At 55.0% G+C, this 23,416-nt stretch overlaps 1 protein-coding gene across 5 annotated transcripts in view; it reads left to right on the plus strand.

The window, feature by feature from the left end:
• The window catches only part of exd3 (exonuclease 3'-5' domain containing 3), a 75,378-nt gene that overhangs the window by 17,535 nt on the left and 34,427 nt on the right, over window positions 1–23,416 (plus strand). For 3 of the 5 annotated variants that reach the window (XM_088940425.1, XM_088940426.1, XM_088940427.1), the window contains 8 exons: window positions 2,010–2,176; window positions 5,853–6,006; window positions 6,325–6,532; window positions 7,441–7,550; window positions 8,093–8,273; window positions 9,398–9,831; window positions 9,921–9,974; window positions 11,260–11,391. In XM_088940425.1, the coding sequence (XP_088796551.1) occupies window positions 2,010–2,176; window positions 5,853–6,006; window positions 6,325–6,532; window positions 7,441–7,550; window positions 8,093–8,273; window positions 9,398–9,831; window positions 9,921–9,974; window positions 11,260–11,391 (1,440 nt within the window). The remainder of the gene's footprint in view (window positions 1–2,009; window positions 2,177–5,852; window positions 6,007–6,324; window positions 6,533–7,440; window positions 7,551–8,092; window positions 8,274–9,397; window positions 9,832–9,920; window positions 9,975–11,259; window positions 11,392–23,416) is intronic. The other 2 variants (XM_088940430.1, XM_088940429.1) reach the window with 1 other exon arrangement.

Raw genomic sequence — 23,416 nt, forward strand, 5'->3', positions numbered from 1 at the left:
AGATCTGACCCCTAATGAGGCGTTAAAGCTCAGAAAGAATCGTTTTGCTTCTCTATGCTCTTTTTGACAGAGCTTTTTTTATGCAAAGTCAAAATGTTCTCATTCGCAAAACCCAAAGAAGTTCACCCGAATTTGAAAAGCACCCAAGTCTACAGTCCATGGAAAACTGAAGTCTTGCTGTAGAGCAAGAGCCTGGTTTTCGTTCACGCAAGTGTAAGTTTTTATTTATCCTATAAAGCCTTCTGGGAGTTTCAAGAATGATCCCATTCTGGGCATCAGTCTTACTGATGTTTTCCAAACATCTAGTCTTTGTGTAAAGAAGCACTTCATGTCTGCAGTTTTCTTAAATTCAACTTCTGGCCCTTGATTGTGAAGCAGTCGTTTGGACTGACCTTTAATAGGAATGCATGAATGAAAGCCCCTTTACTATCGCTCAAGAGATCAAGTTCAACGGATTCAGGTCCAGTAGTACATGTCTCAGAAAGGTGCAGCTTTCTACTCAGTACACCAGCCGGATTAGTTTGCTAGGAATGTGGAGCCTTATCGGCGCTGGAGGCATGATGAACAGGCCTTTCTATGCGTTATGGGTTATGACCTGTCTTGTAAAACTAGCTGCATAAGCTGAGCCTCAAGGTACAATTATTGGCTCTTGACGTTCTGCTGCAGTTTGTGCCAGATAACCCTAAATTAACACATTTGATTTTCAACTCAATAAAAAATGTTTTCTGCTTCTTCACACTGGTTTGTGCTCAGGCAGGACTGTCTCTTAAACTGAGCTTGTAATTTTCTTTGAACTGAACTTCCGCAGCCATTTGGAGCTCCAAAAGAATTGATTTCTTGTTGCTTGTGCACCTTTTGCACCTCCAGTCGTGCAAGAAAAGTAACAACAGTTGTGGTAATCCGGGTCTAGAACAGTACAGTGCCAGACGATGTGAGTGATGTTCTGTGGGGAGGGGCTTTATTGATCTATTAACCCAGTGCAGGGCTGCAACAAGTTAAGGTTAATTCCCTGCTGGAAAGAGAAGAAAAGAAGCACAACGTTTCGGCTGTGGAGCCTTTGACACCTGAAGAAGGCTCCTCAGCCAAAACGCTGTTTCTTTTCTTCTCTTTTCAGCAGGGAATAAACGTTGGCTTGTTCCTTTGCGGCCTGGGCGTGCTGACGCAGCCCCCTGCTTGAACTACGGTCCAGTACTGGTTGAGCTGACCTACTGGTTGACATGCAGTGTGACCAGGGCTCTGCAAAGGGAGAGCCAGCGTAGCTTGTCTCCGTTCTCTGAGCGGCTGACGGTGCCAGTGTGAGACGAGGACACTTGCTGGCCCGGCGTGTTCGGGATCCCGTGACTGTACCTGCTGTGCGTGCGTGTGTGTGTGTCTGTCACGCAGCTGCTCCCGCTGGCCGGGCAGGTTGGACCGGCCCACCCTTATAAACCCTGCCTGGCGCGTCGCCTGGAAATCCTCGCTCTGCTTGACCGCTCAAGGGCACGTGGGAAATGGAGGGGGTGCTTGCAGCTCTGTAGCAGCCCTGAAACAAATGGGTGGGGCGGGGAGGAGTGGGGGGGGGCTCGGCAACAGCAGGGGTCCAGAGGCAGAATCGGGGCTGACTGGGCGCTCCGGGGTCCCCCCACCCCCCAAATTGAGTCTGTTTCACGGATTGACAACTCCAGTCCATAAAGGCCTGGCCCCAAGGCTCAGAGTCCTTCCTGGAGTTACGTTTTTCAATAAGCAACTGATTAAGACTAAGACTGATTAAGGTGGTGGGTTTTTTTCAGCTATAGACTGGTTACACCCAGTTTTGTAACTGGGACTGCAGGTGGGCTGAAAACCGGAGGGTTTCGAGTTCTGGCGCTGCCTGCCTCTGTGCCGTTTATTTTCGTTTTTGCCCCCGTCTTTAGTTGCGGTACCCGTGTGGTCTGCGCGAGTACAGCGGCCTGCTGTGCGCGCCTGCGCGCCCCCGTGCCGCGTGGAGCCAACCTCTGCCCTCTGACCTCTGCCCTCCTTCTCTCATCCAGGCCATGGTGGGAGAGCACGGCGAGCTGCAGTGCCAGCTCATCGCCCTGCTCGCCAAGTACGGCGCGCCGGCCAAGGCCGCCCAGTGGGCCCTGCGGTACCGGGTTCCCCGGGACCGGCTGCCCTTCGGCGTGTGGAGCGAGGTCCAGAGGCTGCCCGAGCACCTACCGTAAGTAAGGACCCGTCCGCTGGCTGGTTCGCGCCCGCCGCCCCTTCTCACGAGCGAGGTACCCCGCAGGCCCGCCTGGCCCCGACCTTCAAGGAAAACTTTGATCCCTCCGCTAGGGTGCGGCTCGTTCGATTGTGAGACCGTGTTTGACACAATCACGGGATTGTGATCCCGTGTTTCTTCTGTGGGGCTCCAGGTGTGTTGCTGTGCACAAAAGAGCAGTTGGTCTGCCTGCCTGGGTGCTCGTCGCTGGTGCCTTTCTGCAAGTATTTTTTTTTTTTAAACGGAGACGTTCATTGAAGAGCCTGATTAGCGTGACGTGCCCCAGTTCGGTTTTTCCAAGTCTTTCGGCAGCCAAATTGCCCACCCCCACCCGTTCACCCACGCTCTGCTCCCACCGGTATGTGCAGCCGAGCGTTTCGAACTGGTGTGTTGAATTCGCGCAGGATCTCGTGGAGCAAAAGCAGCGCGCAGGGGTGCAGATGGGTCGGCATGTCTTTCCTTCCCTGCCGTCGTTCTGTCTCTCTGTCGGCGGGTTTTTTTCCTTGCACTCGCCCTGTCCTGCCTCCCCCCCACTGCGCACACCCAGGTCTCCTCATCTCTGGATCCGACCACTTCCTCTTGCATGGCTCTCAGTTGACAAAGGGTTAAGGGAACTGAATATCTTCAGTCCTGCAGAGGGAGAGACTGCAGGGAGACGTGATGCGGGTATTATATCCGTAGAAAGTTACCCAGCCACACGAGTGGGGGGGGAAAAACAAAGGAGAAGTGCATTCAGGGATGAATTCGGGAAGTTCATCTTCGCTGAAAGTGTCGTGAAGGTCTGGAATGAACTGGGCTTTTTCTAAACAGAGAGCAGGATGAAACCCCTCAGGTCAGTAAGCTGCAAGCCACCAAATGAAGAAGCTGGGCTGCGTGCCCGTCTGCGACATTTTCTCTCCCCCCCCCCCTTCCCCCCCAACCCCCTCTTGCCCTCGAGGGCGATGGTGAGTCCCACGCCTGATGGACTCCTGGGTCGGCAGCGCTAGTTCGTGCAGAGAAGGAGAGCCGTTTCGCCTCTTAATGTTTTCTTCAGTAGGCAAAGGGAGGGCAGGGAATCTTCAGGTTTGCTTTGACAGGTTAGCACGTTGCCTGCAAACCAGACCTTTGTAAGTGGGAGCCCCGCTCAGTCGCCTGAGTCAGCCCCGGCCCTGCCTTCCCCAAACAGTGAATGCAAATATTGGTTTCCCCCAGACCGGCGTGACGGACATACCAGCAGCCAGAGGCACTGTTTGCCGATTTCCCTGAGCCCCGGGCTCTGCTCCAGAGGGCCGAGAAGCCCGTGGGAGACAGTCGAGCCCAGCGTCCGGTGCACGGTCACATGAAAACACGCGGGCCCGGCACGCACAACACCAAGCACAAAACGGAGAAGACACAAACACCACAGTAGCTCGTAGCCAGTTCAGGGCATCCTGCTTGCCTGGTTGTAGCCCCTTGTTTTTTAACAAGTGGGAGGTGGGAAGGGGGGGCAGATCCTGCTTTTTTCTTGGATGATCCCAGGGCATCTGGTTCTGTGCTTTTTTGCTGGACAGTCCCTCAGCTCCACCAAAAGTGTGTGTCAAGAAAGGTCTTTGGTTTGCAATCCTAAATGCGCAGCTGCAGGGCTTAATTCGCTCTTGTGCCCTGGGTCTGGAAGCAGTGCACTGGGTTGGCTTTTTTAATGCCTTTTCAGTAATTTAAATACTTGTATCAAGTTATCTGTACTTTCCTTTAAGACCAGGTATTAACCCGGTTGTTCTTCAGTCAAGATCTGAGTAATATCCTATATTGAGTTGGATATTACTCAGTAATCACTCCCCTTCAATGGCATTGGCTATTGTGCAGACTTATGCCAGAAGCCATATCATCCTGCAAATCACCACTGGCAGCTCACTGAAGCTCAGCAGGTGTGAGCCTGGCCAGGACCTGGATGGGAGACCTCCTGGGTCCAGCTAAGGCTGGTATTAAAGGGGCCAGCAGGGGGCGCTCATCCTGCAGTCTGAGTGGGTCCCGATGCCCCAGTATAGTGACGGGGACACGATGCTGTAAAAAGGCGCCGTCTCTCAGATGAGACGTAAAACTGAGGCCCTGATTCTCTGTGGTTATTAAAAATCCCAGGGTGTTTCTCGAAAAGAGTAGGGGTGTAACCCCAGCATCCTGGCCAAATTTCCTTTCCCCTGGCCTTTACCAATCATGGCCTCCTAATAATCCCCATCTCTGAACTGGCTCCATCACTCTGCTCTCCTCCCCACTGAGAGCTGGTGTGTGGGGAGCGGACTGAGGCACTCTGGCTGCCATCACATCATCCACATTGGTGGCGGATGTGGGATTCCCCATTACCTGTAAATCGCTTTGTAAGTGTAAGGAATTATTATCATCAGAAGTATGGTGGCATTACCTTACCGCCAGCCTGTCGCAGGAACGAGCAGCCGGGGGACCTGACTTGCCCGGCTCTGTGAGAGGGGAGGTGCGAGTGCCGTTGGCAGGCCTCTGTGTGAGATGCCAAACCCCAGCAGTTTGTGCGCTCTGCAATCCGTCTGCGGCTTTTCTGCACCAAAAGGGCCTCCCCTGCAACTCTTTCTTGGTAAATAAATCATTTCGTTGGCAAGAGAGCCTGGCTTTTCTCTTCTTTTATGTTAAAATTTTGGAGAAGCACAATAGCCCGCAGGTTTGGACAGGAGTCTGCGCATATGTATCTGGTTTTAGTCCTAATTTTCTCTTGGTGTTTTTCTTCCTTTTCTTTTGTAATTCAGCTCTTATTTATCCTAATTCTGAAGGAAGTGGCCCAGGGAGAAACTGAAATTGCGGTGATTTTGTTTAGAAGAGGTTTTCTCCGTTCCACCCCACTGGAACAGCTTAGCTCTTTCCAATTTTTTTTTTTTGGGGAGGGGGGGGGGGGGATGGAGAGTTGGGCTTCTTTTCCAGCTGCACTGCCAAAACACAAGAAAGAAACTTGAGGAGAGTGGTAAATCAACCTGGCACCCTCAGGTCCTCTACACCTCTCTCTCCGAGTCCCTTAACTGTAACCACACATTCGTGCTGCCTCCTGCCCCCCCTCCTCCCCAGCTCTAACCACTGTCCCACACTGCCACTGCCTCAGCTCTAACCACTGTCCCACACTGCCACTGCCTCTCCCAGAGCCTCAGTTCTAACCACTGTCCCACACTGCCACTGCCTCTCCCAGAGCCTCAGCTCTAACCACTGTCCCACACTGCCACTCTCTCCCAGAGGCTCAGTTCAAACCTCTGTCCTACACTGCCCCTGCCCTGCCTCTCCCAGTGTCTCAGCTCTAACCTCTGCCCCACACTGCCACCGCCTCTGCCTCTCCCAGAGTGTCTTAGCTCTAACCTCTGCCCCACACTGCCTCTGCCTCTCCCAGAGTGTCTCAGCTCTAACCTCTGCCCCACACTGCCTCTACCTCTCCCAGAGTGTCTCAGCTCTAACCTCTGCCCTACACTGCCTCTGCCTCTCCCAGAGTGTCTCAGTTCTAACCTGTGCCCCACACTCCCACTGCCTCTCCTGTTCCTCGACTCTAACCTCTGTCCCACACTGCCTTCCCACCTCTCCCTCTGTCCCTTTTCCCTCTGCCTGGTGCCATCACTCGTACCCTGTGGCAGCAGTGCCCACTGACTCACTTTGTCCTTCCGGACTTTCACAGCGTCCAGCAGGCTGACACTGCAGACACTCTGGATACCTGGGAGCTGCCCCTGCACAGGAAGGACAATTGCTACCAGCTTCCTGTGCCAAAGGAAAGCATTCACTTCCTGGACACTGTAGAAGGGCTGAGATGGTGCCAAGAGACTGTGCTCAAGGTACAACCCCATTGTCTGCATTCCTCAGTGTTTCTTAATTATGCATTGTTATGTTTTGAGAGTTGTTTCATACTTTTGATAATTCTGACAGGATGTGGCTTCGGATTAAGATGAGGTTTTTTTTTTTTGCATTTGTGTTAAGGAAGCAGAAGAAATCTTAACATACTGTGACAGATTTTAAAAATTGCACTTTCCTGGGTTCTGTTGTATGTGATCTTTTTCTCCCTGTCCTTCCCTCTTCCACACTCCATCCGTTTTTTCATGTTCTTATTCCTGCTCTTCCCCCCCCTCGTGCCCGCCGATCCTCTCCCCCGACAGTCGGGGGCAGTGGTGGGCTTCGACATGGAGTGGCGCGCCCCATTTGGCTCGGTGTCCAAGCCGCCCGCGGCGCTGATCCAGCTGGCGGTGCCCGGCATCGTGTTCCTGCTGGACCCATGCGAGAGCGGGCATGAGGATCACCTCCGCCTGGCAGAGCTGGCCGGTTTTATTCGGTCCCTGTTCGCTGACCCCAGCATCACCAAGCTGGGTGAGTCCAGTCAGCTGTTCAGCCCTCACGGCCTCGGTTGCTTTAATTGAATGCGATCCTGTTCTCTTTTGCTCTCTTCGACGATATTTATAAATAGGCTTTGTTCCTTTTCAACATTTATATTCCTCCCAGCGTACAAGAAGCTGTGGTAAAGCAACAGTCTCTTAATCTTAAGGGTTCACCTTAATCAATTGCAACATGCTTATCCAGAACCTAAGTAATTAGCGATTTTTTTTAAATGCATGCTCAGCATTTTAAAACCCAGGTTTTCAATTTGATAACTCCAGTGCCAGTGCCGTCCTGGGCTGGTCGTTGCAGAAGATCTGTCCCGATTCATGCCAACGTTTGGGATTCTGTCTTGCGATCGGGTCAGCGTTTTCAGCACCACGTGCCTTCGGTTTAACTTCGCTTTTGTTTTAAGCGTGATATTAACAAGCATAAATTTTATTTTATATAGCACCTTTAAAGATGGCTTCTCAAATTACACGGTTAGGGTTTGGAATACAGTAGGAATTTGTTTCTATTGAAATATGCGTACATTTATATCTGGATGAAATGGACAATTTTTAATTGGTTTTAAAAGCTAACGCAATTAAAATAGCCATAAAAGCTCTGTTTTGGGATTAGTAATAATAAAGAATTAATAACAGGCAATAATAACAAAATAAGAAGAAGGAGCAGTACATTGGCATTGGTGTAGTTTTTGTTAGCTGTGCTGATTATTTTGTTCCAGTTTCACAGGTAGACAAACGAGCCGCTTGCTGCTTGCCGACCACAGAAATCTCGCAGCCACTTGCTTCCCGATAAGAACACGATAAAAAAAAAACAGCCATCAGTAACGCCTCCCGCTCCGCCCTTCCCCTCCCACACACACTCTAAAAAAAAACCCTCTCTCTGGTCTGGTCCAGGGTACGGGATGTCGGGAGACCTGCGGAGCCTGTCCACCACGTGGCCGGAGTTCTGCCAGGATCCCCTGCAGGAAGCCAGTGTCCTGGACCTGCTCTCTACACACCAACAGGTGATCTCCCCTCACGCGCTGTGGTCGAGCGTGGACATGAGGCCACCCCTCACGCTCTGAGCCTGAGCGCTGTGGTCAAGCGTGGACATGAGGCCACCCCTCACGCTCTGAGCCTTCTCCAGTTTTAGCAGCTGCAGCGTGCTCCCACAACTCGGCCCGGCCAGTCGGTGGTTTTCCCCGTGACGTGACAACACAAGCGTGCCTCCGTACGGAGAGCGGGCCGGTTCGGTTCTGTCCCTCCTCACAGTTTAGGACACGAATTGGTGATCTTTTACGGCCGAAAAAAAGGAGTTTTCTCCTGCCTGTGCGCCGAATTGCCTTTTCCAGAATTTTTAACAGAATTTTTTTATTCTATCCCCGTGTTCGCTGCGGCTTGAACAAGGTCTTGAACAAACTGAGCAGCTATTTATTTTTTATTAAACATGATTTGAACTCCACCCCCGTCCATGCAAATGTACCTAAAACACAGCCATGAGCGTTCGGTATCTGGCCCCTGATCGTGGCTTGGCTGTTATACAAGATCCGTGTGTGTGTCCCTGCAGCTCCAGCAAGCAAAGCGCAGCCTCCCAGCAGGACCACGGAACGTGGAGGCCAGTAATGGACCCGCTGAGAAAGGGCTGAGCCTGCTGGTCCAGCAGGTTCTGGGCAAGCCGCTGGACAAGACAGAGCAGCTGTCCAACTGGGAGAGACGGCCCCTGAGACCCAGCCAGCTCTACTACGCAGGTCGGAGGTCGTGGGTCGGAGCGCGTCCACAGCAGGGCCAGAACGTCGTGGCCTCCGGTCTCTTTGCTTCCATCCTCCTCCTGCTCCCTCCCCCTTCCCGCCCGTCATGTTTTCCATCAAGGGTATCTTTCCCATCATCTGTTCCGCTTGCCCTCACTTCCCACTCGTACGTTTGTTGCCTGAGCCGTTTCCTTCTGTCACTTTCTTCACGGCCGCCCTGCCGACAGTCTCTTTCACCCCCTCCTGCTTTGCTTTTCCCTCTTCACCTCGCGCACTCTCTCCCCTCGTCTGACGTTCGTCTCGGTGCCCCCCCCCCGTGCGACTCGAGATTCCCAAGTGCTTCAATGGCGACGGTTTTCTGCCTCCGCGCACGCAGGTTCGTGTTGTGCGTGAACAAAGATGAGCGCCGAGTTTGGAAACATGCGGTTGAGCAGAACAATAGTCAGTCACCCGCATGGAGTACGAGGTGGGAGAAAAATAGAATAAGAATGGTTATAAAAAGATGGTTTCAAATGGGAAAGACGTGTAGAGAAGCTCTCGGAAATGGGATGGTAAGAACCTTCTGTATGTGCCCCTCTCTTTTGAAACTTCTGCATTTATGTTTCTTTTTAAGCATGGAACAACAAAATATGCTTGGCCTCAACATAGCTACGATAACGTTCTACCCCAGAGGAGGTCCGTATAGCTCGTCTGCTTGGGTATCCCTCAGCTCAGTTATCCCAGAGTCTCACCCAGGCTTTTCTTGAAAGCAGCCAGGGCAGCCGCCTCCTCATCGGTGTCATTCAGTTCCACGCGGATTAAGAGTGTACCCACGCACAGCCCTCGTGCACACGGATTGTAGGCCGTGGGGGGGGGACCTCCTCCCTGCTGGTCAGGGGGGAGCACATCAGCGTGGTGCTCAGTGTCTCCCTGCAGAGGAGTCAGTCGGCCTCAGTCGGCCTCAGTCGGCCTCAGTCGGCCTCAGTCGGCCTCAGTCGGCCTCAGTCGGCCTCAGTCGGCCTCAGTCGGCCTCAGTCGGCCTCAGTCGGCCTCAGTCGGCCTCAGGCGGCCTCAGGCGGCCTCAGGCGGCCTCAGGCGGCCTCAGGCGGCCTCACGCACTGTCTCTCTCTCTGTCCTCTCTCCAGCCACGGACGCGTACTGCCTGCTGGACGTGTACTCTGCTCTGACGCGGGACCCCGCCAGGTTCGGGCTCCCCGCTGACTTCCACCGCGCCCCCGCCGCGGGCCGCGCGCCCCCGGAGGAGAAGAAGAAATCGCGGGAGAGGCGCAAGCCGCCCGGGTCGCCGGAGGTCAGGGCCGTTGCCAGTGGAGGGGGGTGGGAGGGTTTGTGTCGGGATGCTCCATCTTCCCTCTCCCTCTCTCTCCAGGAGCCTCGGCGGCCGGCCTCCGCAGAAGCCCCGTCTCCCTGGCCACCGGCCGCGACCCCCGGCCCCGTGCCGCCCCAGCAGCTGCGCGTGGTCTGCGACAACATGCTGCAGGGCCTGGGCCGCTACCTGCGCTGCGTGGGCGTGGACGTGTGTATGCTGGACAGCAGCGATGACCACCGCCTCGCGGCCGAGGTCAGCCAGGGGGGTCAGCGTGCTCGCCCTGTCCCCGGATTCCGACTGTCCCGGTGTTAGACCTGAGCCGAGACTCTTCTCTTCCACAGATCGCCAGAACTGAGGGCCGCGTCATTCTCACCTCTGGGCTCCCCTTCCAGACAGTAAGTGAGCACAGAGTGGGGGCGGGGGGGACTGGTGCACAGTACTGTGAAGTGGTGAAGCTGGTAGCAGGCTGATATGCGCAGTGAAATCAGGGTGAAAGCACAGTAATGTGTAGTAAGGTACTGAAAGATCATGGTATAAGCACTGTATAGTGCACTAAAGCCCAGTGAGAGCTCTGTGTGGACTCTGGGAGGTGATGACCGGCCCCTCCCTCTCCCTGCCTCTGTCCCTGGTACTGGTACTGACCCTGCCCCTGCTACTGGTACTGACCCCACCCCTGGTACTGACCCTAACCCTACCACTGGTACTGCCCCTGCCCCTGCCCCTGTCCCTGGTACTGGTACTGCCCCTGCCCCTGGTACTGGTACTGACCCCGCCCTTGGTACTGCCTCTGTCCCTGGTACTGGTACTGTTCCCACCCCTGGTACTGACCCTAACCCTACCACTGGTACTGGTACTGACCCCGCCCCTGGTACTGCCTCTGTCCCTGGTACTGGTACTGACCCCACCCCTGGTACTGACCCTAACCCTACCACTGGTACTGCCCCTGCCCCTGGTACTGGTACTGACCCCGCCCCTGGTACTGCCTCTGTCCCTGGTACTGGTACTGACCCCACCCCTGGTACTGACCCTAACCCTACCACTGGTACTGCCCCTGCCCCTGGTACTGGTACTGACCCCGCCCCTGGTACTGCCTCTGTCCCTGGTACTGGTACTGACCCCACCCCTGGTACTGACCCTAACCCTACCACTGGTACTGCCCCTGTCCCTGGTACTGGTACTGCCCCTGCCCCTGCCCCTGCCCCTGGTACTGGTACTGACCCTGCCCCTGCCCCTGCCCCTGCCCCTGTCCCTGGTACTGGTACTGACCCTGCCCCTGCCCCTGCCCCTGCCCCTGCCCCTGTCCCTGGTACTGGTACTGACCCTGACCCTGCCCCTGGTACTGGTACTGACCCCACCCCTGGTACTGACCCTAACCCTACCACTGGTACTGCCCCTGTCCCTGGTACTGGTACTGCCCCTGCCCCTGCCCCTGCCCCTGGTACTGGTACTGACCCTGCCCCTGCCCCTGCCCCTGCCCCTGCCCCTGCCCCTGTCCCTGGTACTGGTACTGACCCTGCCCCTGCCCCTGCCCCTGCCCCTGTCCCTGGTACTGGTACTGGTACTGCCCCTGCCCCTGGTACTGGTACTGACCCCACCCCTGGTACTGACCCTGCCCCTGCCCCTGTCCCTGTCCCTGGTACTGACCCTGACCCTGACCCTGCCTCTGCCCCTGTCCCGCAGCTGAAGTCGCAGGTGGGCGAGGGGCGCTGTCTGGTGGTGGACTGCTCGGAGAAGGCCCGTGACCAGGCGGTCCGCGTCCTCAAGCACTTCAACGTCCAGGTCACCCAAGCTGCCATCTTCAGCCGCTGCAAGGTAAGGTCCCGGCCCCCCCGCGCTCCTGCGCCCCTTCTCCCGTCGGAGTCAGGCTGGGGGCCCATCTCCCAGCGCTTCCCAGCTCCCGGCGCTGGTGACCCACACGCCAGCCGGGCCCTCGGGTCACACGACCAGACCCCGCACTGACGTCGTAACGACGAGGACGATCAGAATATTAATAACGCGCTGAATTTGAGCGGTTTGTTCCCAGCCCTTGCACACATTGGAGCTTTAACTGCGGGGTTTTGGAAGTGAAATTCAATTTCTTCTTGGATCCAGTGAGGTTTCAGTTATCTGATGACAGGTGGGCGGGAAGGGAAACCAGCAGGTGTGGGGGGTCACCAGAATGGGGATTGGGTACCCCTGCTTTAAACCATTGCTGTAACTCTCTGGACCCAGCAGGGCTGGTTTTTTTTTTTAATTGTTTTATTAAAACTTTCGCTGCTTTCAAAAGGTGGGCATGCGATCCCTGCTGAGCAGGGCTGTTTGTCACACGGAAAGGAAAACTTGTTGGCACTTCTCTCGTCAAACTAGTCTATGTTATAACATTTCTGCTATAGACGGGAGTTTCTAAGCAAAGCCGTAGTAGTATTATATGGCTCATATTAGTACAAAACTCATATTAGTTTTTGTCATTTAATATGAGCCCCCAGCCACAAGGGCTTTGGGTGAAGGCTCTTGAATCCATAACATGTCTGTTTCAGTAAATGCTTTTAATGAGTAGGATGGTGGTTCGTCCTTCCACGCTGTGTATGTCGGGTGAATGTGTTTTGAAGAAGAGGTTGGTTTGAAATGTTTTCAGGGAATGGGACTTCTAAATGTTTTTGCTAGCAATTAGGAGCTGCGGTTTATGGATTGAAAGAATTCTAGTTGAGGTTTCAGACAATGTGCTTTTTATCAATAGGGGGTTTTCGAAAGCATTGTTCAAAGAGCAGGGGGTTTGCGCAAAAATGCAAGAAAGGGATCATGAAGTTTTTGGAAGCATTCGAAGCCTTTTATTATTATTATTGTATTGGTAAAACTAAACAATAACAGTTTGGAAAGAATTGTTCCTGTAACTGGAGGTTTCGGAAATGCATTTCCACTGAATCATGTGTTTTCGAGATAAGTATGGTATTTAGTGGAACAATAGTATATTTACTGGACCATATTTTCTCGAAAATAAGGGGTAGGCTGAGCCTGCAAGTGATTAGTCTTTTGAGATTAGATTCAACTGGAGCTGTTTCAGCAAACTCCAAGCAAAACAAAAGTTAAAAAAATCCAACTGTGCAGTCTGCTTTCCTGTGTCACTGGTAGGATTCTGGACAGGATCCCAGCGCTGATGTTGTGTAATAAATCAGGCATGCACACACAGTGTAGTAACACTTTGTGGGCTCTGGAATTTGTGGTCAGTTCTTTGTTAGTACTGAGCTCTGTCCGATGCAACTTTCATTTCGGCAAGCACAATGTGTTTGCTATTAAGATAGCTCCTTTTCTGCCTTCTCAAGCAGAGTTTTGTCCAGGCGATCCCTGATGTCTGTGACTTGCATCTGGAGGATGTATCTGTCTAATCTGACTGTTTTGAACTGGTTAGCAGATCGTTTCTTGTGCACGTTAGTTAAGGAAAGCTCGGGTCCGCCTAGCGTTTCTGATGCTCTTGGGTCCAACTTCACGCAAGGGCGGTGATCATTGGTTCTAGTGATCTAAAATTCTGAAATCAACGGCGTGTTTTTAACGTGCAAGAGCCCTTCTCCAGCCAGCAAAAAGGACTGTGAACTGGTGTGCTCCCGGACGCGTCAGTTAACGAGATGTAAGTGGGCAACCTTTAGAAAAGAAGCACTTTGGATTCAAAACCAGAGCGTGCTTTTCCAAACCCCCCCCCCGACGGGGTCTCCAGTGTCTGAAAACTAAGAGCCAGCAGCAGGGGGGGCGACTTCTCCGAGCCTCTCGCGCTCCCTCCGAGCCTGCGCGAATCACAGGCGCGGAGAGCGTCTGACTCTGACTCCGCAGTTTTTGGAGTGAACCGCAGAGCCGCGTTGGGTGGGTGGGTGGCTGGCTGGCTGGCTGGCTGGCTGGGGGGGTGGGGGGGCGCACACATGCTTTGTTCATTCGGAGGAGCAGCTTGGATCAGAGAGCGGAATGCCAAATGAGCCATCTGAGCCAAATGGCTTCTCGTCTGCGAAACGGGCTTACACGCGCCAGCGGTCCTCCGCTGCAAACCGTGCTGTACCTGTCGCTCAGACTGGAGGCGCGCGCGCGCACGCACGCACACACGCACACACGCACCCCTCTCCACCTGATTTCTCTCCCCCTCCCCACGGCACGGCCACATCTCAGCTGACAAAACAGAGGTGTCCTGTTCGAGAGCCGATGTGAGTGCTGCCCTTTTTTTTTTTAGATATGAAGGCTGACAAAACAGAGGTGTCCTGTTCGAGAGCCGATGTGAGTGCTGCCTTTTTTTTTTTAGATATGAAGGCTTTAGGGGATGGTTCTAATTTTGCCAGCCCCCCCCCCCCCCCCCCCCCAGTCTCTGCAAACCAATTGTTCCATGTGGGGGAGAAACATTAGAGCTAAATTGTGCGGAACAGACTGTGGTGGGTCTCCTACAGCTCTGCAGATCGCTGGAGCGAGGGGGGAGAGCCCGGCAGGCGATAGGGCCAGAGGAAAGGGACTCCGAGGGCTTCTGCAGGAAAGCTGGTCCTACCTCGCCGGCGCGCTGGGTGCCTGGCGGTCCCTACCTCGGCCGGAGAGGTCGTTGGTGGTCATCGGCGTCGTTAACCCGCCTGTCGCTGTGGGGCCGAGAGGCGTCGTGCCTTGCAGTGCCCGGACTCCGGCCGAGAGTCACCCCTCCTTTTCCCCGTTCCTGAAGTGGGTGTTGGCACGCGTGGCAGACTGGAGGGAGGGCACCAGCTTGTTGGGGGAGGGGGTGGCGTAGCGAACTCTGGGGGCTCATTGGCAGGGCTGGATTTTGGTGTTTGCTTTCACTCCGAAATGTGCAAAGAGAGAGGGGTCAATGCCAACTGGAATGACGTCGGTTGGCATGATGCACTTTCAGCTATTCTAATGCTAAACCACGTGTTCGATGGAGCGAGTCCAGTGAATTCTAGTTTCTAGAAGAGCCGCTGGATAGCGTGTGATTATTGATTTGGAGCCCCTAGAGTCGATCGCAAGCATGTTGTTCCGGCGCGTTTCTCGTTAGTCACTAGTGTTTCCGTCCTTCGTAGGCCCTAGGCACTGTGCCTGCAGTGCCTCATGGGAAATCCGGCACTGCTCATGGGCTGATGCGTGGTTTGGGATCTTTTGGGGTCCCCCTGCCTCCCCCTCATTGAGGGCAGTTTTCAGGATCTGCACCACCAACCCTCCCAGTGCCAGCCACATTTCCGGGATTCCCGCACGCTCGGGGGTGTCTGGGAAGGGTCATGTCAAGTCGCACTCCTGCTCCTGTGAAAGGCACTGGCCCCCGGGATGACCTGAGCCGAACCCGGGATGTGCACAAAGGTGCATTTTCTTTAGGCAACAACGCCCGAGGGCCTAGGAGGAAGGAATTAGGGGAAGGTCATTAAAGCTACATGTCTGGAAAGAGATCCGCAGGGCGTGGGGCATTCAGAGCCCCGTGGCCTTCATGCTCTCTTCGCTTGTAAGAGACGTGCAGTTTTGAACCGCTGAATTAAACGCTCTGTCCCTGTGTGCCGATTGGGGGGGGTATGGATGAGAGACATAGAAAGATTGTCGCCCAGACAGTGAGACTCCCGCTGACACAGCAGCGTGATCTGTTTCGGGTTTTAGCCCGGACGCAGCCTCTTCTGCAGATTGCGCCCCTTGGAAAGGCAGGACTGCCAGGCTCTGCAAGTCACCGTCCCTGCCTGACGATTCGTCCCACACCACCAGCCCTCCACCCTTCCCGCTACTTGTCCTCTACGCAGTGCTCTGCCACCGGTTTCCTGGGCGCGCCTGGAGCTGGCCGCATCGCGGTAATCCTGCGGGGTCGGCTCGGAGGTTCCCAGGGCGTCCGCGGCGATGCCGCTGTCTTAGAGGAGCCCTGGGGGTCTTGACTGTATGTGAGAAGGGGGGGGACAGTGATCGATGGCCCTCCCAGGCGGACTTAACCCTTTGTCAGCCGGCCATAAAAGCCTTTTCAGTAGGTGAGGGTGGGTGGGCCCCCCACACACCCCCCCCCTCCTCTCTCTTCTTTTCAGCTCCCTCCCAGGGCTTTCTTCAGGCATCCCGGCAGAAAGAAATTCCTGAGCCGGGAATCTCCTCTATTGTGCGGAGGGGTTGGGAGGGGGGGGGGTGGTGGTTGGGCTATTGACGGGATCAGGGTGATTATTAACCCTTCCACCGCTGGCTCTTTTCAAACTTCGGTCCCCTCTCACATCCTGTGAAAACTGACACTCCATAAAAACCGTTTCATTCTCTCAGCAGCAGGACTTCCTCCTCTCCTTATTCATTCCCCCCCCCCCCCCCCCCCCTCGCCTTGTCGTTGCTGTCGGGACGGCCGGAGCGCCGCGCGAGGACCCGCTGAAGGCGTGTGGCCGATCGGGGCCCGCGGGCGGAGTTCCCCCCCGTCCGCTTCTCCCCTGCCGGGAAGCACTGACAGATCCTTGCAGAATTCCTCCTTCCCTTTTCGGGAGAGCCTGCGTGCTCTCCAGACCCCTCAGGGGCATTGTGGGGTCAGGAATCCCCTCTCTTCCTGTTCCCGTTCGACGGTATCGGCCAGTACTGTACGGGCAAGTCCTACAGGGCTTACACCTTTTGTAGATCCTCGAATCCCCAGTGTCCTAGGGCGACTGGGAAGGGGTGATCAGATTTTCAGAAATGCTGGAATAATTCTATCAAAGTTTTTATACCACCTTACTGTTTGCACTTTCTTTTACACCCATGGGTTTTTTTATGGGGTTTTTTTTCCTCGCGTTTTGCATTTGTGTACTGCAGAATAACACCCTGACGCAGCTCCCTGCTTCAACGTCTTGAATCAAATTCTGCTGTGACCCTCTGTGCCTTCCGCTAAATCTTCTCGTCCTCCCTGGGCTGCCTGCCCCCTTCTCTCGCCAAACCGGCTTTCCACCTCTTCGCAGCGATCTGTTCCAACTCCAGGCTTTCTGACTCCCTCCTATTCCTCTACAGACGTCCCTGTTATAACATCATTCCTAAAGGATTTAGTCTGAAATGTTAGTTGTTGTTGTTACGGTACACCGTGCAGCTCTTTGATCGTGAAACTGTGCTCTTGCGCAATAGTTGTACTGAGCTTTTTCACTGTAATATCTGGGGACCCCAGTGTGAACGAGGGCTGTCTTGTGTGTTTTGGACGGAGGAGGCAGAGGCAGCGATGAAGAGGGGGCAGGATGAAGGAGACAGGAGATTGATGCTGGGCTGGGGGGCTGTTGAGGGGGGGAAAGGCCGAAAGAACTGTGAGAGTTTCCGCACCGTAAAGAGGGGGTTGGGGGATCGGAGGGTCTCGGATGCGAGATGAGGCCTGAGGGTTTGGGGCTTCGGCTTTGATCTACAAGGCCCGGCCCGACTGAGCCCGGTGAGCGTGGCAGAGGGGTCAGAGCCGCCGCCAGACGGGCCCTGCTTTGGAGGGCACCCCAGGCTGGACGTGAGCGGTCAGTGATTTTTGTGGGGATGGGCTGAGAGGAGGTGGCGTGTGTGTGTGTGGTGGTGGGGGGAGGAGGGGGGGGGACGCAGAGGTTGTAAAAGCAGAGATTTGTAGTCTTCATCAGCCACCGTCTCCATTCTTAAATGCTTTCCCCTCTTAGATCCCCCACCTTTTGCCTTTATCTATTGTGATGCTGATCCGCTCCCTGGAAGCAGGGGAAGATTTAAAGCTCGGGAGAGGGAGAGGGAGAGGGAGGGGGGGGAGGTGTTGTAGGTGAAAAGGCAGAGATGTGCTGGAGGGAGGGAGGGGACATTCCACAGAAACACCAAAGCATTCCAAGGGAAACAATCTCAAATATTTCTCAAAGGGGAGGAGAATGGTATATGTGTGTGTGCGCGTGGGGGGTCTGTCTTTGTGTTTCCCTTTTGTCAGTTCGCTCAGGCGGCCGTATCCTTGCTTCGCTGTGACGCTCCGGGCGGATCCCGGCCCTGTTCCAGCGAACTGAGACGCTGGGCAGCCTGGGCCAATGCCAGCATGACCGACACCGGCCGAGCCCCGGGGAACGCTCCGCTTACTGGCACGCCGGTCCGCTGCAGGACAGCGGCCGGGTTTCCTGTGACCCCCGGACCCCGGCGGTGCCGGATGCAGGAAAGCTGGCACGGGCTGTCCCGGCCGACAGGCTGACTGGCACTCGCCGTCCGGCTGCCGCGCCGAACCGGCTGGCAGAGCCCGGATACTTAAACGGAGGGGCCGGCCTGGAGGGAACTGGAGCCGAAAACTCAGTTTTGCCTGGCATCTGGCGTGCATCAGTACATAATACAACACACTGTTTTGCGGTAATGTTACAAGAACCCCCCCCCCCCAAGGGAATAAAAAGGGGAACCCAGGTTCTGCTCGGCTCGTGCTGGGTCAGTGGGGGCCAAGGTGACCAAGGTGGCTCAGAGATTTGCCTGAAAGTGTCGCGTTCCACCTTGACTCGAAATCTTCCCTTTCGCTTTTTCTTCAACGGGATCTCTTGTTCATGGAAATGTTCTCTTTCGGATTCGTTTCTGAGATCTGGTTCGAAACTCTCTGCTTTCAGAGATCCCGACTTCTCTGGTCTCTCTCATTCGCTGTGGCGAAAATGACAAGCGACACAGCAGGCACCCAGGGGGAAGGGGAGGGGGTCTCTTTCCCGCCTCCATAACTAAACAGCCAAATAGGATCGGCTTAAGAGACATACGGAGTCGTGTCACTGACAGTTCGAAGTAGCCTGTCGTGTCAATTTCGCTTTGTTGCTGGTAGGTCAAGCTTTCGAAACCCAGCCCCAAAGTCATGTGACTGATTCTTCATGTGATCACGAGGAGCGCGGCGGCCATGTTCACCGCGAGGTGTAGTTTTTAATCCAGTTTCTGTTTTAACTCTACGGGCTGTCTGCGTGTTTGGCCAGGGCTTGAAAGAGAAGGGCGAGCCTCGTGGAAGAATTTTTTTTTTACCTCAAACGCTTGCCAGGCCTGCCCTTAGAAGAACACAAGAAAGGGACCCATCTGGCCCATTTGGTATTTATAGTGGCTCGTTGATCCCGGAATCTCATCCAGCCGGTTCCTGAAAGAAGCCGGGGTATCGGCTTCGACCACATGGCCGGGCAGCTCGTCCCAGACCCCCACTGCCGGTTTGTTTCTCTCCTCTGCAGAATTTTCCTTTCTTATCGGGGAGATTGATTCCCCCCCAAGACCAAACAGGAGGTGCGCTCATCTCCGACGTCCTGCACTTTCGGCATTTGTGTTCTCTCCCTGGTGGTGAACTTGCACCTGTTAATGGGACGCGTGTGTGACCTCCACTGTCTGCTTCCTCTAGTTTAGCAAGTTGCTGTCCCTCCCCTTTGCCAAGCACAGGCGTCTGTCAGATCTGTCTGGTCTGTATCTCAGGAAGTCCCAGCGTCTTGCTCAACTGCTCACTGTTCCCCATCTTAAGCCCTCCGAGCTTCCCTGTAATTCGAACCGCGAGCTGTCGGCCTCTCGGTGCATCGTGAGGTGTAAAAAAATAGACTTCCTGGGTCTTTGCCAGCCTCGGTGGCTTCTGGGTTCAGCTCACCTTAAGGTTTGTTCAGTTACAAACCTGTTTAACTTCGCTTGTACATCGGGGTCAGGACACCGATCAGGCAGCGATCCCTACAAGCTCCCTGTGTGCACTGGAGATGTGATCACGCTTTTTGGGGCTCACTCGGGGAGCAATGGTGTCCACACCGCATAGTTCTAGGGGTTCACTGGGAGACGTGATCATGTCCAACAGCACACGCTTCTTGGGGTTCGCTCAGGGAGTGATCGCGTCCACAGCACATGGTTCTTGGGGGACGTGATCATGTCCACAGTGCACAGTTCTTGGGGTTCATTGGGGGACGTGATTGCGTTCACAGCGCACCGTCTTGGGGTTCACTCGGGGAGTGATCGCGTCTACATCGCACGGTTCTTGGGGTTCGATCGGGGAGTGATCGCGTCTACAGCGCACGGTTCTTGGGGTTCACTCGGGGACGTCCTCAGCGCATGGTTCTTGGGGGACGTGATCATGTCCACAGTGCACAGTTCTTGGGGTTCATTGGGGTAGTGATTGCGTTCACAGCGCACTGTCTCGGGGTTCACTCAGGGGAGCGATCACGTCCTCAGCGCATGGCTCTTGGGCATCTCTCTCTGCGACGGCATGACTGCACCCTCCGGCTCCAGCAGTAAGATCGCCTCCCAGCCTGAGCCCCCCTGTGCCGCCCTCGCCGCCCCCAGCCTCTCCCCGTTCCCTCTGACCTCTCTCTGGGGTCGCCCCGATCCGGATTCCCTCGGCCGCGGTTTGTTCTCTTGTTTGCGAAAGAGGCAAGAGGGGTGAAGGAAGAGAAGAAGAGGGGATGTCACGTGGGCTTTTTTAAATATGCAGCCAGACCAGTTCCTGTCCTTCATGTTTGAATGATTCTTTCTCATACTTTTTTTTTTGTTAGCTGCAGGTCTCTTGTACGAAAGCCAACAAAATGTTGTCGACGTGCCGACTACAGTCTGTGTGCTTTTCTGCTCCACTGGTACAATATGGAGAACCGGACCTGGAAGCAGCTGTTCTACACGGGGGAGTCTGAGTTCTGGCCTTCGTATTTCTATTTAAAAGTGGAGGTATTTTATAGAATAGATGTTTGGGTTGTTTTTTTTTGGCATCGTTGCTTACAGATGTCAGATGTCTGTATTCCTCTAGTAGGGTGTTGGGGGGGAGAGGCTCGCCCTTTATGAGATTCCCACTTTTCCAGCTGACGCTTGGGGGTTCTTGGGGTTCTTCCTCTCCCCGTCGGGCACTGCGGGGCCCCAGCGTTCCTGTCGAACGAGGGATGGGCTTCTCAGGTCGGATCGGTGTAGGTAGGAGCGCGGCCCCGTCTCCCGTGGGTGTAGGGATAGCCGCCGGAGAGCCGGGTCTTCTCATCCGAATCGGGGCGCCTCCCCCTGCCCCCTCCTGTCCCAGGGGTTAATATCGCACACTGCCTTGACTCTTCACCCCCCCCGCCAAAACCCGCACACCTACCTTCACAGCAAAAATGGTCTCCGGTTGGGGCAGCGTTTAAAATTCCAGTGCCCCCCCCCCCCACCACCACCAGGAATGTCCTGTTTGTCATCGCTGTGTGTTTGCGCACAGAGGAGCGACCTGGTCTGTTTTCGTTGGCCCCGCTGGGCCCTGTTTCTCTCTTTCGTGAGGCCAGCAGGTCCTGCCGGTGCGCTCCGTTTGATGTGCCCCCCAACCCCCCCCCCATTGTCTGCGAAGCCCCGCGCATGCAGGGGGGGGGGGGGGGGTCTTCCTGCCCCAAAGCCCCCCAAACCCCCCCCCTCCTCCCGGACAGCTCCGTCAGCCCGATAGGAATCTCGATGGGGCTCTTCCTCCGCCGAGAGAGCCGACACAATGAGCCGGGCCGCGTCATTTCCCCTCGCCTCTTTCCCAGCGCGGCCGCGTTATTTCCCGCGTTATTTCCCGCGTTATTTCCGGGAGGAAAAGGGGGAGCGCGCTGCTGATAAGGCTGCCGGGGGGGGGGGGGCTGGAATTCCGATTAAATAAAGAAAGGCAACAAATAACGCTGGCAGTCGTCCCTGCTTTCGCGTCGGGTTCTTAACCTGGCGGCCCCCCCTCCCCCCGGCACAGTCGCACACAAGCAGAAGGGAGCAGGGTGGAAGGACGCCTGGAGTCTCCACGCGATAAAAATTCGCAGACCGTTGTCTCGCTGTCAGGCTGCTGTGCGTCTGTGCTTGTGGGACGATACTGCGACTCGGTGGTGCCTGGACCTGTGGGAGCTTGGGTTCCGGTTATGGCCTTAGGTGATCTTGTTGTGTGGAGTCTGCACGGTCTTCCGAAAACGTGCACAGCAGGTTTGCTGGAGCGTGCTTTTTAAACCGCCCCCTGCCCCCCTTTCCCTGAGCTGAGCTGCCCCACTTCGTTATTCCGCAGAATCCTCTGTATCGATGAGAGGTGCGTGGAGGGATAGTGATCGCGGCTCGCGAGAGCTGCTCGGGTCCGAGAGTGGCGAGTCATGCAAGTTAGGCTGCAGCGCGGTCTCGCACTGCACACGTGGAGGACGGTCAGCACCGCAAGTCCAGTCTCGGTTTGATGACCTCCATTGCTGTCCGGGTAGGTGTGTGGATATGACAGTCACTCGGGAGCACGAGGGGTTAAATATTTTCCCTTGCAGCAGCCCTCCTCAGCCGGGGGGGGGGGGGGGAGGGAGAGAGAGAGAGTTCAGAGCTCCGCGAAAAGCGAGAAGAGAGCGCTTCCTTCCCTCTGCGAGCTGTTTTACAGTTTCAAAAAATGTTTTGAGGCCGACCGTGCATTCCTGCCGGGCGGTGATGTCATGAGAACTGGCCTGGGGCAGACAGCGCTGTTTATGCTCTTCGGAACAGGAACTGGAGGGGGGGGGGCGGGGGACGTGGTGTTGGTGTTAGATAGGACTGGCAAGGTGGCCTCCTGATGCCTGCAGGAGGACAGGGAGAGAAGCGCGGACTGACGGCGACTGGGGGTGGGGGAATCGGGGATCACGACGGGAGGATGTTTTCTTGCAGGGGAAGCGTTCCGTTAGGAAGTGCGATCGTCTGCGGTCGCTCGTAAAGGGACGCTGGGAGACGCAAGAGCAGTACTGGAGGACGAGCTCTCCGAAGCAGCAGCAGCAGCAGCAGCAGCAGGGGCTTTTGAACACGTTTATCGGGGCTCTGATCTGAGCCAGTGGGGGCCGTGTGTCAGGGGTCACGGCGCCTGCCGCTCGCTCAGGGGGTCCTCTGCACTTCTCCTGCGGCTGAAATAGTGCATCCCGAATAGGTCCAGTCTCACCGGACTCGAAAGGGCGAGAGATACATGTGCACGTGTCGCCTCCGAAGCTCTCGGTGTTTTAATGGGAAGCTGATGTAAGAGCAAGAGGCAGGATGCTCTTCTTAACACGAGGGGTGGGAAGGTATCAGGAACGAGCTGTCCAGCCGGGAGACTATGGACTCCAGTCCGCTCCAATCTTTCCCTGGCTGAGCCGCGGTCCAGTCAGCTGTGTCCAACCCCTTGCCTGTTTTAGTCACTTCAGTCTTGCAGCATCTGACTCAACCCCAACTCGTTCTTTTTTTCCCCCTTATATCTCTCTTGATTATTTTTTTTTGTGTTACCACTTTGCGGCCTGATGCGGTCAGATCTCGGAGACTAGCCCTTGGTCTGGTCAGTACCAAGGTTGGGTTGGGAGACCTCTCAGGAAATCCAGGATTCTGCTGGAAGTGGCGCTGGTGGACCAGTAGGGGGCGCACTTTGCTCTGGAGCTGGGTGCCCAATACAGACCAGGGGACAATGTGCAGTAGTGGATGACCTCAGTTTAAAAACCATCTTATCTAAAGGATGGCCCGACTGCTTGGGCAATAAAGATCCTGGAGTGGTGTTTGTAAGAGCAAGGGTGTTGGCCCTAGCTACATTCCAATCTGGGCTCTTAAAGCCCTTACTCTTCAGCTAATCTGCTGTGCAGTGGCAATTTGCTTTTCTCTGAACCGATCCTAGAGCAGCAGTCTCTTCTCTGTAATGTGGCAACCAACCCTGTGCACGGCATTCTTAGTGGGTGTTTACTGGTACATCGCACATATGTAACCATAAGATCGCCTGATTTTAAATTCTGCTCTTGTAGCTCAACGTCCTGGTATTTTGTTTAATGTTCCTGTTGCTTCTTGAAAATGCTTTTGGGTCGATAACGGGCACTTCCGTCTTTATCATCATGCGCTTCTTCAAGCTGCCTGCATGATAGTCATGCAACACTTAAGTAACATGTAACATGCTTCCAGGTGTTTACCTCGTCCTGACTTTTGTCCCGTTGAGCTTCCTTTACTGCTCCTACAGTTTGCATTTCCAGCATCCAACGTGGAGTGCGGAAGACTGAAGGAGGGCCGGTATCTGGCGTCTGTCTTTCTTCTGTGATCTATCTTTAAAAATCTTTTTTTTTTT

The sequence above is a fragment of the Atractosteus spatula genome, chromosome 23 (genome assembly GCF_055471065.1).
Source record: "Atractosteus spatula isolate fAtrSpa1 chromosome 23, fAtrSpa1.hap1, whole genome shotgun sequence".
Taxonomy (NCBI): Eukaryota; Metazoa; Chordata; class Actinopteri; order Semionotiformes; family Lepisosteidae; genus Atractosteus; species Atractosteus spatula.